The following is a 19959-nucleotide window of genomic DNA, read 5'->3' on the forward strand; positions in this document are numbered from 1 at the left end:
AAAAGATATAAAAATATAATATGCTATGTTGGTTTTAATACATTGTATTTTTCTTTCCATAGGATTTATTATATTGTAACTCAGTGTAATAAGTATCAATAAATAAAACCTATGGGGAAGTATCCTTTTTCCCCATAGGTTCTGTACCTTTCAAAGAATGTGGACTTTATTTAAGATCAGTAAGTACTCACTGAAGAATATTTCTGGGTACTGTGTTTGGTAAGCCTGTGGAAGTTTAGGCCCTTGTTGTATTGATACATGTAGAATCCAGAGGAGGAAAAATGGGGAATCTTACCAAAATTTACTTTGATGGTGCCAAGACTGATTTTTGGAAAAGAGGTAAGTGAAGCTTAAGATTTGTCATTTAACATTTTACAAAATAATACTGCATAAAAGGCAATCCCAAACTCAGAGTGCCTTAGGAAGATGGTCCTATTCTCAATCATTTGTCTGTGAAATGGCTGATCTAGTCTGGGCTTGTTTCCAAGTCATAGGTCCTCGATGCCCCTCTGTGTCTTTCATCCTTGCTGGGACCTGTTCTCTTTTAGAGAGTAGTAATGAAATATAGGGACAGTGGAACATGTAATGTTTCATGATCCCTATGCTGAGAATTGGGATTTTCACTTCTTGCATACATTCTGTTAGCCAGATCACAGTTTATGAGAAGGGTAAACCCAGCATCAGTTTGGTGGGCAAATATACTCTACTTTTAGAAAGAGGAAGTACAATGTCACAGTACAAAAGGAAGGGATATTGGGTGGTTAGGGTAGGAGGGAAGAATTGGGAAGAAAAATACAATCTATGAAAGCTAATAATAGCCTCATTTAGTAGGACTAGAGGAGTCAGGAATATGGAGTGAGAAGTGCAGAATATATTTAGTTGAGTTATAGTTTATTCACTGTCTCCAGAAGAGCATTGTGCTTCTAAGATGCTTGACATCAGTGTTAGAATGTGGGAATCTTCAAGTATTTTAATGTTCCCTTTTTGCCAGTGGACTCTCAAGTGAAATGAAACAAAAACAAACTTTCTAGTGATCTACGTATTTTTCATCACTGGCAACAAATGAGGGTTCTGAATATAGCATATGTTTGTAAGTTATTGGGATGGAGAAAAATGATTTAGTTTTCTTGGCTTGGAGAGAATTATAATTAAAAACCTATCTAATGTTAGGTGGAATCTAATCATTGGGGACATTGCAATAGAGTTGACCTGTTGCATAGATAACTATTATCTCCTGAAGTACTTACTATTGTGGAGACTAGAGGCATCATCCATCAGCTTATGCCTGATGTATTTTCACAAAGTGGTGAGATGTGTTGAGAAATCCCATTTTGTATCTCTTTTCAAATAAAAAATGTGCTTTTTTCACATCTGGTACTTCCTTCTACAAACTCTAACTTGACATGTAACTCTACCTTTGAATATATATAAATGCATATATATTCAGGACTTGGACAATAGAGAATATTCATTCCACTGAGTTTAAAATATATCATTAATGGCAAAGCCATTTATCTGTACAACCTATCACAATATGACATTTAGTGTCCTTAGTGGAACTGTAACAGTAGATGTTGCTTTTTAAAACTGTTTTGACCATCAGCTGAGAATTGAGTAAATAAGAAGTTAGCTTGGTGAAGAAAGGGTAGAAATTATAGTTCCTGTGTAGTGAGAGGAGTTCATGGGAAGACACTATGGTGTGGAGAGTGCTGATTAAATGAGATGAAGTGGGAGTTGGGAATACCCAGCAGTAGGCTGGGCAGGAAGGCAAGGCTGGAAGATCCATACCTTTTAAGCCTTTCATCAGAGAAACTGAGAGAAACTATTGACAGACTTTACACCAGAGTACTACATGATCAGATTTCTATTTTTAAGAAAATCACAGCACTGTGTGGGATGGTTTGAATGAATTCTGTTCAGATGGATGTTACAATAATTTAGATAAAAGATGAGAATAATGCAGACCAGGGTAGTTGGGCAGTGTCAGTTGGGAACCAGAGAAATAAAGGTATGAAAGCTGTTTGGGATTTGGAATAACAGAGACTGGATGGATTTGCTGTTGGGTGAGGGAGAACTGAGTGGAAAATAACAGTCTTCTGCCTGAAGTAGCTAAGAGCTATTCATGGTTATTTACCGAATGAGGAAACATAAGAGCAGAAGCTCATTTTGAGAAAAGGAGAAAGTTTAATTTTGAACTTGTTGTGTTTTGAAAAGCCTTTAGACTTCCAAATAGAGATGTGCAGTAAGTAGATACGGGGCAGAAAGCTCAGGAAGTATGATATGGGCTGTAAATAGAAATACAGGCCCTATCAGTGTCTAGATACTAATGGAAATCACTGGAGTGGGTAAGGTTCTCTAGGGAAAGAATGTAGGATAAGAGATGATGTCTAAGTTCTATAGGCAAATATTTAAATGACAAAGGAAGAGACACTCGGAATGAAGGATGGAAGGGAAGTCCAGAGAGAAAGAGGAAAATGAATGAGTGCCATAGACACTTCCATGTTCTGTAAAATAATTCTTCAACAGTTGCTATTTCTTTGAGCCCTAGGATGTGCTAGGTACTATATTGCTCCTGACTGCTTTATATAGGTTGTTTCATTTAACCAGCATAGTAATTCTTTAACAAATTATTATTAACTTCCTATTATAAAGGAAATTTTTAGTCAGAGAAAAGTAATTAGCAAGCGGTCAGTAAAGTAGATGTTATAGAGACACATTTGACCACAGGAACTCTTATCTAGAGCCATACTCTTAGCTACATTTTACAAATATTCAAAATTCTAAGTCAATCTTAATGTTCAAACAACAATACAGTTATGTGATCTATTAAGTAAAAATCGATCAAATTTTTCTAAAACAGAATCTCAGTTCAGACATATCAGAATGAAAGGATCAAGGCGACCCAGAATGAGTGGGACTGGGGATTTGCCAAGTTATTGGCGCCAATGCTCTTTTAAAAGTTAGAGTAGTTGGACTGGGAATGTGGCTCAAGTAGTAGCACGCTCACCTGGCATGCCTGCGGCCCGGGTTCGATCCTCAGCACCACATACAAACAAAGATGTTGTGTCTGCCGAAAGCTAAAAAATAAATATTAAAAGTTCTCTCTCTCTCTCTCTCTCTCTCTCTCTCTCTCTCTCTCTCTCTCTCTCTTTCTCTCTTTCTCTCTCTTTAAAAACAAAAAAAAAAGTTAGAGCAGCAATTTTTGGATGGTGTGATGTGACTCTAGATTATTCTTACTTTTACCCCTTTATAATTCCTAAATTTTCTAAAATTCACATATATTATTTTTATAATTTAAAAAATTAAATATAATTTTAATTTATCCACTTAAAGGTGTTCCTGAAATAAAGGAGCTAGTGTATATGATGTGCATGAAAAAATATTGTGCACATATTAGATATTGAATACAATGACATCCCTGATTTGATACATATCACCACACTTTGCTTTAAAACTGAGTGCTTTTTAATTCAGATTTTTATAAATGAAATAATTGTATTTTAAATCCAGATGTGATTGCAGTAAACTTTCACAAAGTGGATACCAAGTTATGGAACTGATATTTCTAGTGAAGAAAGTTAGAGTTGTGGCCAATATTACTGTCATTATATTTAAAGTAGCAGAGACAACCATTCTTCCTGAGCAAGCAACCCACTATGAAGGCCAGGCATGCATGAACAGAGTTTAGTGCCATAATCAAATAAAACTTGCATCAAAGATCATCTCACATGAATTTAATGATATGCATAATTGTTATTCTACTGCATGATAATTAGGCATGACTGTAAGCAGTTCTCGTAAATGATGGTAATTTGTATGATTTTACCATAGCCAAACCCAGCGCAAGCAGAATGAATCTGGCAAAACAACAGATAATCTCAGGTTGAGCAATGAGAGGTTAATCTAAGTTCTTAGCACACTGGCCCTCCATCCACAGCATGATCCCCAAATGATCTCATTTTATGGGAAGGAAGGCCAGTGAAGGAGGACTGAGGAAAAAAGTGGAAGTGCAGAAGAAGACAAAAGTAATGTTACTAGTTGTTCTGGTTTGAATATGTTGAAATCCTAACCTTTTGTACCACAGAATGTGACCTTCTTTGGAAACAGGAATGTAAATGTAATAGTGAAATGAGGTCATAGAGGAGAAGGTAGACTTCTAATCAAAGTGAGTGGTCTGCATAAGAAATAGTCATGTAAAGACAGAAATTGGGAGAGCTGTTTGGAGGTGGAGGTAGAAAGTGGAGCTATGATGCCCAGGGTGGGGATCCTGTGGGAGTCTGTTTCTCCTGGCACCAAGATTTTCATCTTCTCTTTGTTCTAACACCAGATTGTGGTGCTTTATCATGGCAGCACCAGGAAATTAATATAATAGTGTTGTAAGTTTTATCTCTTGCTCAATTTCTGGAGAAATTTGGGCATAGTATACATGCACGGGAATCTGTTGAGTGCCTTTTGTTTACTTCCTATTACTTTAGTTAATCATCAATGAACAAGATAAACACAGTCCCTGCTCTGAAGGGGTTTATAGTCTGTGCCCTCCATGTTCTTACCCTCATGGTATTTTTGTTGGGTCTGAACAACTGAGAAATTATGTCAAAGAATTTGTTGCATGTCTGTTTGTCCCAGAAATTAATCAAACATTTAGGATAGGAGAATAAGTTCTAAAAATATATGGTTATCGAATAAAAGAGAATGAATAAATTCAGGAGGGGGTGAATGAAAATGATATTTTATGGTTTAATGGAAGTGTGTAAGTTGGTGGGCTATGTGTGTTTGATTTTTTTAAAATTAAAACGTCTTGGCATGTTTGCACATTGAGAGTAAAGACAAGTTTGAACTATTTTCAGTTATATATACTAAAGTGCTACTGTTTCTTCCTTTCTGTAAGTTAGCAAAATATTTTAATCTCTTTGGTGATATTGTAGACTTTGTTGCCATACTATTGAATTTTAAAAGTTGTTTATTTTCCTATAAAATTTACAATACCTTTTAACATTTTATGACCCATTTCATTTTATATATATATAATTCTTTCAAAGATAATTCATGTACTGAGTATAGTCTTTTAAAATTTTCATGTCAACATAATGTGAGCTTTTAAGGATGACATGATGACATGCCAGGTAGCAATGATGTGCCAGGTAGACATTTTATAAACTGGAATGGCATGGAAAGATAAATTCATAATAAACTATTTTTTCCATATATCATTAATTTTAATGTATAAGATCAAATGTAAATATTAAAATGTTATAGTTTATAATTCTTCTCAAACTATGATATTCTCTACTACTCTACCCATTTCCCAGTTTTCATTGTCAATTCTTTGCAGAATGGGTACTTTTTCCCCCTGATACTTCCATTCCCTAATATTAAGGGAAAAGTTATGTCATGTGATATGATTTTTCTTGGTCACTGTTACCTTCAAACTGTAAAGCTTTTCAGAAAGTAATAATAACTTTATTATTCTTGTGCTTCACAGAGGTAATACACAAACACATCTAATGATACCTTCCCCCTTCCCTGTTAGCTTATGTTGGTTGTGTTGTTGGTATATGCTAACATGTGTACTCCTCTTTATTAATATGATTACCTGAATACAGCTAGTTTTTAGTCTTATTCACTGTAGGAAAAAATGCCTATAGCTGTGGCAGAGAATGATACAATCTTGCCATTGTAGCATTTCTCTGTTCACCAAAAGTTACTCTTTGGGAATTATGCTGCCACCTGGTGATGCATGCAGTAGTAAAATAGAGACTAAGTTTATTAGTACAAAACAAAAGAGAAATTAATTTTTAACCACCTATTATCCATTAATAAGTGCAAATTCCAACATAACAGTCTATAGAAAAAGTATTTCCATCAAAAGCAATTTAGGATGTAGGGTGCCACTTGGATCTCTAATATTTCAAGGATTATTTGGTATATTTTACAAATGAAAAGAAGAGGCAAGAAAGGTAAATCATAGAAGACTGACAGAAGTCTTGAGAAGATTACAGTTTCCACATCCTCACAAGTGCAACCATGAGGAAACTTTCAGCCACTGTAGTTAGAAAGTCATTGTTTCCATTGAAGGTTATGGTGAGCTTCATACAGAAGATGAGAGCTACACAAGGCTTTACAATGTTCTCAAACTAATAGAACTTTATTTTAATGGATTCAGTTGTATTATGAGAAGTCTTATACTCTATAGGAATTTTTCAGTGCATATGTTCTCAATTTTTGAAACTGTGCTTAAGAGGATGCTTCTTTTTTAAAAAAATTCTTTCTCAGGTATTTACAAAGGGAGTTCTAGGGTATATGGTTATATGGTTTATGGTATACGGTAGTTTGAGGATACTTAATTTTTTATCTCAGATTTGCCTGATTTGAGTTTTATCATGTGTGCTTTAGGATGTAATAATACTCAGTTGATGTCCCATTACTGGGTGCTACATAGAAACTCTCTAGGAGATTCTGAACATAGAATGTTAAAGCTGGCAATGGGTTCAAAGTTGATCTTACCTAACCTTTTAATTACTCAGAGTTATAACTCCACAAATTATATTATGGGAAAATGCAATTGTTTAATATTAAATTGTAATTCTTTCCTTGACAATAGATCAATAACAACAAGAGAGCTTTCCTGGAGCAACTTCTCCCAGATATCTCATTTCTCTATGTTGTGTATATGTCAGCTTTATTCTATTTTAACCAGTGTCTTCTTGAATAAACACATTTTCCTGTTAAGAGGGATAGCTAGACTGAGAATGAAAATTCTGGCACCATTCTACTCCTGAATTTCAAATCTGTTGAGAAAACAAATCCGGGAATGTGCATAGACTTTACTTGCTCACACTGAATTGGTGTTTGTACACTGTTAATTAAAAAGCATTAAATAGAGTAAATGCTTGCAGTAGTTAGGGGCCTCTCTGCAAAAAGCCCCCTAGCTATTCAGAGATAAATAATGTAGGAGTCCCAGAGGAGTTTAAGTGTTGCCAGTGTTGCTATGGAGCTTCACAGCTTCAGAACCAACGGGATGTTTTATGCTAGTTAAGGTCCCCAGGCGACACTTGGCCCTCAAGTGTGCTGACTTTTCACAGAGGAAAGAGAAAGAATAGTACATATTTTCAAATGAAGTATACTTACTTAGCTAAGAATTGTTTTTCTACTATCTTAACACCATATGCTTCAAGAATACTATTCTCAACAAAGTTTGGCATTCCTATATTGGCTATCTATTTAATGTTGAGTTTGAAAACAGGGTGACATCAACAGAAGGCAGAGAATGGAATAAAAACAAGTCAATGTAATTCCCAAGAATGGGATCTGAATTACAATAAGCTATACTCCATGTATGTATAATATGTTAAAATACATTATACTGTCATGTATATGTAAAAATAACAAAAAAGAAAAAAAAAAAGAAAGAAAGAAAATGATGCAATACTCAGTCTGTGGCCATTTTGGGTAACAGACTTGGTGGACTTTGGTGTTCTGAAGGAGTCCACTCTAAAAAACCGTTACTGGAACATTAAACAATTAGTTCCTTTCCTCAGTTAGATTCGTGGGCTGAAAGTTGGAGATATTGACCATAGCAAAATGGATCAATATTGTCACGATGCCAGGACAATGTAAAGCTAAATCAGAGGCAAGAGTAACCAGGCCCCCTAGTGGAGACACAGCAGGAAGCACACATGGACTATGCTCCTTGGAAGATTGTATAGATTGGAGAAGGAATGTATAGACTGGGAACAGATTCATTGGTTCTCAGGTTGATCTGGTCAAATTAACCAGAATTTTCCAGAACAGTGATATGAGGGGAATGTGAGTATGCACAACAAAGCAAATCTGAAATCAGAGTTCTGCAACATATTGATAAAAATGAAGAAATAAGAGGTCAAGGATTAGAAAGTAGCACAAGAGCTCCTGTGGATTTTCCTCATTAAATGCCAGTGACTTGTCCAGGACTGAGTGGACAAAGCCAAGACCATACACTTGACTACTGGGTTTCGAGAGTAAGATGCATTAGGGGCAAAGTTGTAGGGTGAGTGGACTAGGTTATTCTAAAGCTACTAGGTCTATAGTAAATGTTTGATTTATCAAAGGAAACCGGTATAGCAATCTCTTCAGTGTTTTTATGTAATTCTAGTATGGCATGTGATTTTTTTTTTTCTCAGCCCCTTTTTATTTTTTTTTTATTTTATTTTTTTATTTTGAGACAGGATCTCACTAAGTTGCTGAGGCTGGCTTTGAACTTGTGATCCTCCTGCCTCAGCCTTCTGAGCTGTGGGGGTTTCAGGCATGTGCCACCACACTTGGGTAAAAGGTTTTTGCTACTGGAGGAGAACTGAGTTTATACTGGACATACTAGACATGCCTGAAATTTAAAACAAATAGTACCAAAATATTCTTCATTTGGGAAGATGATGGTATAATCATGAGGTAAAAGGAGGCTGTGATTGCAGATGAATGAACAATCATTATGTGACCACTAATCTAGCAATGTCTGGGAAATATCATTCCCAACCCAGCTTCATGAGTCAGAGCACTGCGGCTTGAGAAAACCTTAAACTATTCTCTAGTATCTGACATTCCAAGTGCATTTTTCCCCTCTAACTACAATTACTAAACTTAATATACAAGGACAATTGGAACTTATATCTCTGTGCTCACATATGTGCAAAAATTTTTGACTTATGTTTCAGAATTTTTTAAGTTTTATAGAAGTGTGAAGAGTAACCATGCAATTACATTTAAAGTTTTCTTTTTTAATTCTGAAAAGCTAGTTTACAAGTGTGAAATATTGTTAAATAAAGATAAGCTTTTAGACTAGAAACTAAAAAAGGTATACCTTGGATGTTAGATATATTATGTCTTACTTTCTATTATTTTGATATTTTATTTTATTATTAATATGTACTTTTTCTGAGACACAGTAAACTAGGCATATACCTACAAAACTTCATGTACTTTTTGCATGACAGAAGCACCATGTCTTGTCTACCTAAAAAGATAATAGCAAACAGAATCTTAGGGTTCCGTGAACTGGCTAATTATATAGGGGAGAATTAATTTCCACTTACTGGAAAACAAGTAAAATAATCATGCAAATGAAAATAGAATGAATCATTGTATGAGAATTTTAGGGACTGAGTAATTCACATCTTTTCTGAAAAAAGAAAAGTATTTAGATATTGGAGATAATGATAGATATGAATTTTGTCAAAGAATTTCAAAGTGATGTCAATGTAATGAATTTTTTAAAAGGAATAGTTGTAGGTGAGTTGAATGATGGATGGCAGTTTAATCAGATTTTGTTTATATTTTGAGTGTTTTAGCAGAATTTCAATTTATGACAAATCTTGAATATGAGGCAGGTCACCAGGATTTGATTTAATAGGTAATGAAGAATTAGTAAAGTTTAAATCAATTTCAAATGAATAGATGCACATATATACATATATACACACACATTATATATGTCTGTACACACACACACACACACACACACACACACACACCAAGAAACCTGGAACATAACTTGTAGAATTCATTCTCAAAGCAAAATCACAATAAATCACAATATTGAAAGAATATCATTGGCATGCATGCAGTAGAATCCACTGAGCAGTTTCCCTGGAACAACAACCAAAGTTGTGATGACATCAAGTCCATTTTCTGTCCCTGATACATTTCTGGTAACTTTCCTATATTTAATTAACTTATATTTGAATAAAGTGCAAATATAAAAAGGTTTATAATACAGTCAGTTGAAAGTTTTATTATTCATTCCCATTTTTTACGGATATAAAAGAACTTAATCTATTTTCACAATTTCTTCTATTCCTTGCCCATAAGTCACAAATAATACCAAGGTAAAGCTATCTAGAATTTATGGACATTGGATCACTTTATTGCTAATTCATGAAAAATTTCAAAATAACTCTGAAAGTCATCTTTTCCAGGATACCCCAATTTTGAGACCTGGGACTTAATCTAATAATGTTGGTTCTTTAAACCATTTCTTCTATGATTTAGGATAATGTAGTTAATATGGATATAACAGATTTGTAAAATTCATAACATCTTATGAATATTATTAACTATAATAATAGCTATAATAATTTAATATTCTAATCCATTGATATTTCATTGTTATACAATCGTTTGGTGCAGGTGTGATTATATTTAAGCAAATGTGACCTTTGATATATAAATTTACAAAAGAGTTAAATTAGGAGGTATTTATTTAAAAATAAAATGATCTCCACAAGGATCCTTTCAATGTAAAATGCATTAAAAATAAAATGCATTGAAATACATGTTTTGATTCAAAATGTTTGAGGATTGTATTTATCATGCAATATTGTTTAGCTCCTGTTTACATATGCTACCTCCTTTTGTTAAACCACTGTTAAAAGACAAAACAACTTGCCTCTTAACAAGATTCATTTGACTTTATTTAAAAAGTACTTGAAAAAAAATAAGATGTTACTAAGGATCTATTTTCTAATTACTTAAGTGACTAGTGCTGTTTAGCCAAATGCTCTTAAGTACCCATGACAACTTTCATAATATAGTTTTCCTTCTGGCAGCAGAGCATCATGCTTGGGAGTTCTTTCCACAAAACTGGACAGGTTCATGAAAATCTTCAGTGGAATGTGAAGCATATGACATTTTTGTCCCTGACTAGCTATTTGTTGAGTTCTTTTATTAACTTTGAATTCTGATAACATAAATGAGATATAAATTGGACTTGTTGATCTCCTAAAAAAATTTGTGATTTTGACATTATGAGTATTAAAAAAATAACAGTTGGGTTAAATATGACACATGATTTCCAGCTATAATTCCATCATTGCAATAACCATTCATTCATCCATCCATCCATCCATCCATCCATCCATTCATTCATCCATCCATCCATCCATCTCTGCCACGTGACCAGTGCAAGCTTCATAAAAGAAGGTTCCATGCATAAAAAATTGCTAGTGAGTTTTAAATTAAAGAGACAGACTCTCATTTACCTTTAAACCCCAGCTCTGAGACTGCTTCTCCTAGCTCCTGCCTCTAGCCCCCTAATGTGGTGGCAAGGTTTACAGAAGAGACTAGCAAGAGAGAGGAGTGAGCTTTTATTGGGGAACAAAAAGTTCCAGGGAAAATCCCATCCAATGAAAGTTAAGGGGGACAGCATCCCAAGGTCAGGGCCAGCAATTGGGTCTTCAGGTCAGTGGCCAGGCATGCCTCTGCAAGGACAAGCCCTCGTACCTGGGAAAGGGTATGGGATAGCTTTAACACTGCTGTGTCCAAGCACCTCTCACCTAGCCAGGGAGGTAACTCAAATCACATGCGAGGATGGCCTCCCACACATCCATCCATCCATTCATTAAGTATTTATTAGATTTCTACTAAGAGTAAAGAATTTCTAAATGCTATAAAAGAGTGGTGAACAAAATAGTCTCTTCCTAATAAAATTTACATTATAAATAAAGATATAATATGGCATATAGAGATTGAGAGATATTAGGTATAATGTTTTGGAGCATTACAATGTTTTGGGCACTCCAAGGGCCATATGCAGACCAATGTTGGTCTGTTCCGGATCCATAGATAAATCTACAAGTCAATAATAAGCATTTAGAAAATTCTATATCCACGTTCAAAGACAAGCAAATGGTCCCATGGTAGGATCTTAGTGCATGAATGGAAACACCATAAGAGATGATATCTTAAAAGTAAAGAGGTTCAGACAGTACCAGAGCTTTGCTGCTTTAGATAAGGACTTTTAATTTCATTTGAGTGATTTGAAAATCAGTGGGGTTATTTGAGCAAAGGAGAGAAATGATCCGATTTAAAGGTTAAATAATATAAAGTTGTTTTCTATCTGTTATAAAATAGAATCTAAAGGGGCAGGAAAAGCAGGTACATCAGAGTAGAAGCTATTACAATATTCAGATAGAGATTAACTGTGCGCTTCCCTAAATCACTGAACCTGGCCTTGAACTTGGGAGCCTCATGCCTCAGCCTCCCAAGTTACAGGATTATAAGTGCGTGACACTGCCTACAGCAAGACCTTGGTATTGAATTAGGGGTGTTATTCATGTGGAACTAATACAATCTCTGGTGGTGCCTACAGGATTTGTGTGTGCTTTAGATTAATGTGGAAAAAAAAGGGAGGGGAATTGGTTGCCTAGATTTTTACCTGAGTAATGGGTGAAAGGGATGACATTTATTAAAATGAGATTGGAGGTTGAAGGAAATTGGAAGGAAGGAGTAGATAAATCTTTTAGAGGAAAAAAAAAACCTTTCTAGTTAAAAAAAAAAAGAGAGAAAATGCTGATCTTAAAGTGTTGGAGCAGATTTTCAATGTGCACTTGATTGAATTTCATTTGTAACTAAAAGGTATTTTTAGAAACTTGGCTATTTTTGCACCTCTTTTCTTTTTCCAATGTGGAATAAAAAATGAGAGAGGAGTGAGTCACAAAGTCCTTGTTCAGGGAGCCATGTTTCTGTGTCTGTAAAATCGAATTGTTCTTGTCGAGATTGGACTACTCTAAAATCCTTCTGATATGGTTTCAAAATCTAATGACAATCACCTGTAGCACCCCCTGTAGACTTCTAGGAAATGCATGACAAAAGTACAACAATATAATTCTAAATTTATGAAAGGTAACATGTCCTCAACATATAAATCGCTTACATGATTTTAGGGCATTTTCACTTGAATAATACATACTAGTGTAGAACCCAAATAATTCAAAATGAGTATTAGCAGATGTCTGTTAACCAATGCCATATTTTGCCACAAGAACTCTTCATGAAATCAAAACTAATTTTGATTCCTCCATCTTTCACTAGTTAATTCTATGGTTATATTATATAACTTTCTGAGTCTCAGTTTCCTTATCTGTTAAAAAAAAGAGAAAATTATGTTCTAATATGGTTGCTCTGAGGATTATGGCTATATGCATGTAAGGCACTTATAATTTATGACACTATTAATATTTTGATCAGAAGTACTTCTGATAATTATTTAATTTAATACTTAAAAATCAGAATAACATAATTTAAGGTACAAAATTTAAGTTGATGTTACTGATAAATCTGAAGCAATATCACAAAATTTATATCACATAGTAAAAATTAATGAAGAACCTATAGCACTTATTGAAGCTAGAATACTGATATAAACACACATGCATACACACACACTATCAAGTTTCCTCTTCTACTCAGCTAGCAAATTAGTTTTTTTTTTCAACTTTCCTCTAGATGACTAGGTATATATCACAGTATATTTTTAGAGAATATATTCTTTTACACTTCTACTTTTAATGCTATAAAACAAAATTTCTCAAGAGTTTATATTCAAAAAGTAATGTAAGTCATGATTTTATGGAAAATGTCAATGTATTAAATTATAGGACTGATGTATTAAATTATAGGATTATCAAAATTTTGGTAATTTTGATTAACATACACATACCTATAAAGAACTGGAATAATCTGGAATGGTTTTCTATGTAGTTTTTATTAAAATATTTAAAAAATCATTTTTAATGATGAAAATCACATTTTAAATATAAAAGTCCCTATTTATAATTGGCAAAAATGGAAATGGCAGATAAACATTCACAGCAATTATCACTCACAAATATTTGAGTTAAAAGAAAACATTTTAATATATCACTATATATCTTTCTAAATTAATGTTTTATGTATATACACATATACATGTACCCATATATCCATATATATATTAGTTGTAGTTGGACACAATACCTTTATTTTATTTATTTATTTTTATGTGTTGCTGAGGATTGAACCCGGCACCTCCCACATGCTAGGGAAGCACTCTAATGCTGAGCCACAACTCCAGCCCCAGATAATTGTATTTTTAAGAAAATATTTTAGAATTTTATTTGATTTGGTGAAATGTTTACAAATTATAATGTTATGGTAAATATATCTAAAACAATGAGCATTTACAAAGAATATAACTGAAAATTGGTTCTGTTTAGTCTTGGCAGAAAAGGTATAGTAAAACCTGAATTCTATAGCAAAAATATTTATTTGAATAATTTATCATAAAGTACACATTATTTTGTATAACAAAAGATATATTTGGCAGGAATTGAAAATGAGTCATATTCATATAGGTAACCTTCACCTCTTAAAAATTGATAAGATTTGTGCTGTGGTAGGATTAAAAATAGCAGTATATAGTTTCTGTTCCTACCTCTAGTTCTAGGTAAAAGGCAAGCAATTTAGTTTAAACTTTTTATTTACTGTCTAGAAAGTATTTTTGTACTTATAAACCTTGTCAATCACTAAATATATAAAATTTTAATACATAAAATTATGTTTATTTTCACAGGCTCTCAAGTATTCACATTTAATTAAAATACCAATGCAAGTAATAAATGATGTAAAACCTATAATTAAAGGCTTTCTCCCTTATTACTGGCCACAACTTATATAAAGAAAGGAAGTCATAAGTCATTTTCTTCTTTAAAAACTAAACCAGATACTATGGAACTTCTATTAGTGTTAGGGAGAATTGGGGTATTTTTAGTGTCAAACCTGATATTTTAATACCTTCGTTTGCCAAATTATCAGAGATAAGATAAATTAAACAACTTTCAATGTGTTTTAGTATTTATTATTTTATCATTGCTTAAAACTTATGACAAAAGAACAAGTAAAAAAGTTTAACTGTGTTATTACATAGCACATATAATATTTAGTTTTTAAAAAAGTTTACTTTTAAATGAAAAAGACATTTCTGAGCTCATGTTTAACATCAACAAAAAATGTGTTAAATGTCAACTCTGCTCTTTATGTGTCATGTCGAATGAGGCAGACTCCATTAAAAGGTTGGGCTTTTACTTCCAAGTCTCTTACGGATCTTATCCCTTGCTTCTTCATTATAACAAAGACCCAAATAGAATATCAGATTCTTAAATTCAAAGATCGGCGAAACTTAGATTGGAAAACATCCCAAATTAAGTGAATGTCTATATAGAGGCTAATGCTCTGCTTTCTGACCTTTCAGTGTATGGGGTGATAGGGAAGTTGCTAGTGACACCAACTGTGGATTGTCTTGGGAATACCCTCCAACTATAACATCAGATCTTTGAATTAAAGAAAAGGGAAAGGTCTATAAACACAACAAAATCCACAACATATTCCATCATATAATTATTAAGTGATTTGGAATGGGAATTTGATTAAACTGAGTCCTGAATGGAATAGTTTTGAACAATGCATGTATCTTGACTCTATTGAAGCAATTTTTCCCTGTCTTTCTTCACACATGAATGATCTTAGAACTGATACACATGAATCTGGCTGGGCATAGTTTTTTTAAGGTACAGTGCTATGTTTTAAGATGTAGATGCTACTGAATGAATTGATAGCACCATTTTCTACTATTACAGGAAAAGACCTTCCCGAAAATTGCTTTTCAGAGTGATACCTACCTTTTAAAATTCAAAATGATATAGATCTTGTGTGTGTGGAAAGACATCCTTCTTTATGTATTATTGAAGGGAAGATAAATTTTGATTTTGACTTTAAATCTTGGCTAGTGGCATTGAATCATTAAAAAAAAACATTTCTCTTTAATAGGTCTTATTAATCTGTATAATATTGTAATTTCTAAAAATTTTATACAGCATTTTTATTATAATGTAAAATGATCTAGATTTGAGATATAGCTGTCTTTATTTATTATTCATTTTACACTTAGTTCAGAGCACCATAACATATATTGTGGTTGCCCAATTACCATTTGTTAAATAGATGCATGTCAGAACAAATGAATGAATGACAGATAGTGCCCTATTGGTGGCTATTTCCTGATCAAGTTCTCAGTTACAATTGATACTTGGAAATTGTTTGCAATCATACTTTAAAGTATAATTATGTTATTAAATTAACCACTAACTACTGTGCTAAATCTGGTTTTAGAGGGACCAATATACTAGAGATTATAGAATCTTCTTGAATAATAGAATTTAGGTTATAAGGAAATAATTTAAAATAAATTATAACATGATGTATTTTATGATGAATCTGTATTAATGTCTGGTAGGTTTATCATTCAAGACAAAAATGTGAATTAAGAATTGCTGTCTAAACCAGGCATGGTGACTCATGGTGTCATCCCAGGGGCTTGGGAAGCTGACACAGGAGGATCTCCAGTTCAAAGCCAGCCTCAGCAAATTACTGAGGCCCTCAGCAACTCGGTGAGATCCTGTTTCTAAATAAAACATAAAAATGGGCTGTGGGGCTGGGGTTATAGCTCAGGGGTAGAGCACTCACCTAGCATGTGTGAGGCCCTGGGTTCAATCCCCACCACCACTTAAAAAACAACAACAACAACAACAAAAAACCCTAAATTAACAAAATAAAGCATGTGTCCATCTACAACTAAAAATATTTAAAAAGGGGTGGGGGGCTGTGGATATGGCTTAGTGGTTAAGCGCCTCTGGATTCAATCCCTGGTACAAAAAAAAAAAAAAAAAAAATGCTTTCTAAAACATTCCAGAAAAGTTTGTTAGAAGAAAATCTCAATTTAGGCTTTACAGGTAGATTATCTGAAGATACAGTAAAGGATCTTCAGTGAAGAAGTATATCTGCTGCACTTCTCCTTCTCACCAAAGTTCGATATTAGTGGACCTTTGATTTGAAGGTGTGTTACTTATTTCTACCTACCTTTACCATGAATGAGCAAGTATGGATGGATAAACAAGGATAGTGGGGCCTACTAAGTCTTCTATTTACAGTTGTGCATGCTTATTACTACCGATACACAGACCAAGACACAGAGGGTGATAAAATGCAGCCCACATTTTGATAGCAGGTCATGGGTCCTGGTATGGGGTTTATTCCATTCTGAAGAAGGGTACCTTACCTAGTGCATTTGCAGAAATGTACCTATTGCCCTTATGCTGAGTTGGAGCATGGTGGTGATAACAGTACAATGTTTCATTCTTGTCTCTCTCATGTCTTCCCATTACTGTTCAACTTGATTGTCCCTAGAATGTTCCTATTGCATATAATTAGCCAAGTTAACAAAAAGGAAGTCTCTCAATGAAAGCAGTGCAAGAGACAGGCCATTGTCTGTTTCTTTATGTATTTCTTCATCAATTGCTTACAAAATCAGCCTTGATATGTGAGCATAGTATCATATTGGCAACACCAACTCTCTATTTTTTTTTTTTATTTTAAATCTAACAGGAAAAAGTCCCATACACTGCCACTTTAATTACACTGAGTAGCAAAGGTCTCACAGTGATAAGGCATCAGAATCAGGCTGGTTTTGATTACACACAAGGGGATGGTTGAAGGCATGATAATCTAGGGAAGAAAGATGTTTGCTAATGTTTACATACTTAGCTCCCATTGGCATTTCACCAGCTTGGAGGTTTATACTGTCCCTCTTAATCTGAGATAGTGCATCCAGATTCACAGCAAGACCTCAAGGAGAACCAGATGATGGGCCAGATGGCAGATGACTAATTTGGCAAGCCTTGATGAGTGGAAATTGTTTGCTTTAATTGCTTGTCAAGTCCAGTACCTACATTAAAGTTAAGGACCTAGCACTTCCACAGAAACAAAATATGGCAGAGTAAATTAGAAGGACTTTGTGTGTGTATATGAGGGGGTAACCAATATAAAGGTTCGTGAGGGAATGATGAGAAGATAGTGGTAAGGGGAATATTATTACATCCAGGTTTAGTTGATAAAATGTAATTTCTCACCACTAAAGTCTTTCTATTGTGTACTCTACTTTCAATATAGGAATTTTATGAGGTATAAATTAAGAAAAATATTTTAAAACAGGAAAACAAGAAGAAACATGAATTAAAATTATATATAAACAGTTACAAGTCAATTGTTGAGATTTCATATAATGCATTAAAAATCATTAATATTGCTAATTAATTAATTTTACTAATATAAAATGGAAAAAACACTGACATTACAAAGATAACATTTTATATTGGGAAGACAAAAATTAAGATAGACTACTCAAAAACCATACCATTCAGAGTTAGGAAAGAATAATGTATAATTTTCACCTATATCATTTTCTGTGATAGTCTCCAATTATGAAGTTAATCTATTCACAATACAATTCAGCAGTTTAAGAATGTTTTGGTGTATTTAAAAATTATTATCCATAAACAAAAGAGGTAAATTAAGGAGTGATTTAATTTTAGCTAGATGAGCACAGAGCTGCACATATGTCTCTGGACTTGCCTTTTATCCACCTGTGGTATAGAATGCCATGTCTTCCCTAGCTATATCTCTATTAGTGAAGCCACAACAACAAAGGTCCTTTTATTTTGGCTCCAAATGATTTAGAGAGTGTTTTAGTTAATTTCACCAGTTTCCATGTGTTATCACTTTGGGAGTCATTAAAACACTGTAAGAAGATAAAAGATGCAGAGAATACATTATAGCATCATTGTTTTTTAAATGACCAATTTTTACACTGAAAAATACTTTATATCTAGTATATATACATTATATTTAGTGTTATATGATATAAATTATTATGCACATTTCTTGTCTTGGTACTAATGTTTTTTTCTTAAATATTTTTTATTTTAATTATGTACAATATGAAATTTCTGAATTACAAACCCATTTCAATTATTTATTATGCTAGGTCCAATAACATCTAATTAAAGTATTTTAAACCAGTGATTAGAGCTTTTTAATGTTAAAAATACCCAGAGCAAATAAATAAGAGAAATACTATCCAGAATTTTATTAATGTATCACTAAGTGTGCTTCATTCAGCATACAAGGATGGTCCAATATTTACAAATTATTAATTACTTATCTCAATAACTTAAAATTTTTTCTCAAAAATGGGAAAATCACATGATAAACTTCAACACTCAAGGCTAAATAAAAACTTAGTTAAGTGGGATTCTGGAATGTATAAAATGATAAAAGTGTGTGCTGAGCCAAGGGAAACAGTTTGTGAACATTAGGAGAAAAGACAGGAATGACTCTTATGCCTATGTGTTAAAAGAATCATAAGTGCTATGCTCATAAAAAGCAATTTTTTTTCAAAACACTTAGTACAAAACTCCACTTTGTAGATATGTATAGAATCTGAGATTCAGAGCAATAAAATGACTTGTTCAAGTGAATTTAGCTATTTAAAATAGTGGAACCACCATTTGGTCCTCACTCTGCAGTAGTTCTCGATGGCTCCAAATCCATTTATTCAATAATCATTGGGTGAGATTTGGTGAGGTGGGTGACCAAGCAAAGAGCTTGTCTCCTATGGAAACTGCATTCTAATGTACAAACATAATAAAAGATAAACCTCCAAATATGTAATGCAATTTAAGACAGCAAAACAACAAAAATAAAGAAGGGAAATAAGATAGAACACATTGTATGGAACTTGATATCTATTTTGGATAAGTTTGGAGAGAAGGCTTTCCTGAAAGGGTGACATTTGAGAAAAACTTGAATAGAGGTGTTTTCAGGCTATTTGTTTCTGTAACAGACACAAAGTATTAGCCAGTATTTTTAATTAACTCATTTACTCCCCATCTTATATATTGCCTTTGCCTTCAGCAAGCATGAATCTTTACATGATGGGGTGTCCTAATCCTTCATTCCTGAGTAGTACTGCCTGGACTGTGTTGTTGTAGTTTTCCACTGACCTTTGTCAGAAACACTATAATTGTACCAAGAGGTATACTAAGGAAGAAGCCCCTGCCTGGTAGACATTTTCTTCCTTACCTACATTGTGGATTAGTAGCCCCAGTTTCCCCCTTGCTAGGTTCAGTTACACCAGACAGCCTAATAATATTTTTCTATGGCTGGTGACTCAGTGGCAGGAGGAACCCAAAGTGGCTGGGTGACAGTTTTTACCTCTTGTTCAGTGGAATAATTTTTGTGTCTCCTGGTAGAGTATACTTTATGAGAACATGGTACATA

The 19959-nt window shown here is 33.6% G+C and overlaps 1 protein-coding gene across 1 annotated transcript in view; it reads left to right on the forward strand.

Annotated features, from left to right (window-relative positions):
• The first annotated feature begins 281 nt into the window (after positions 1-281).
• The window catches only part of Erbb4 (erb-b2 receptor tyrosine kinase 4), a 681070-nt gene continuing 661392 nt past the window's right edge, over positions 282-19959 (forward strand). Inside the window, exon 1 of the mRNA XM_076866449.2 lies at positions 282-339. Coding sequence (XP_076722564.1) covers positions 282-339 — 58 coding nt within the window. The remainder of the gene's footprint in view (positions 340-19959) is intronic.

Source organism: Callospermophilus lateralis, chromosome 9, assembly GCF_048772815.1.
Source record: "Callospermophilus lateralis isolate mCalLat2 chromosome 9, mCalLat2.hap1, whole genome shotgun sequence".
Lineage (NCBI taxonomy): Eukaryota > Metazoa > Chordata > Mammalia > Rodentia > Sciuridae > Callospermophilus > Callospermophilus lateralis.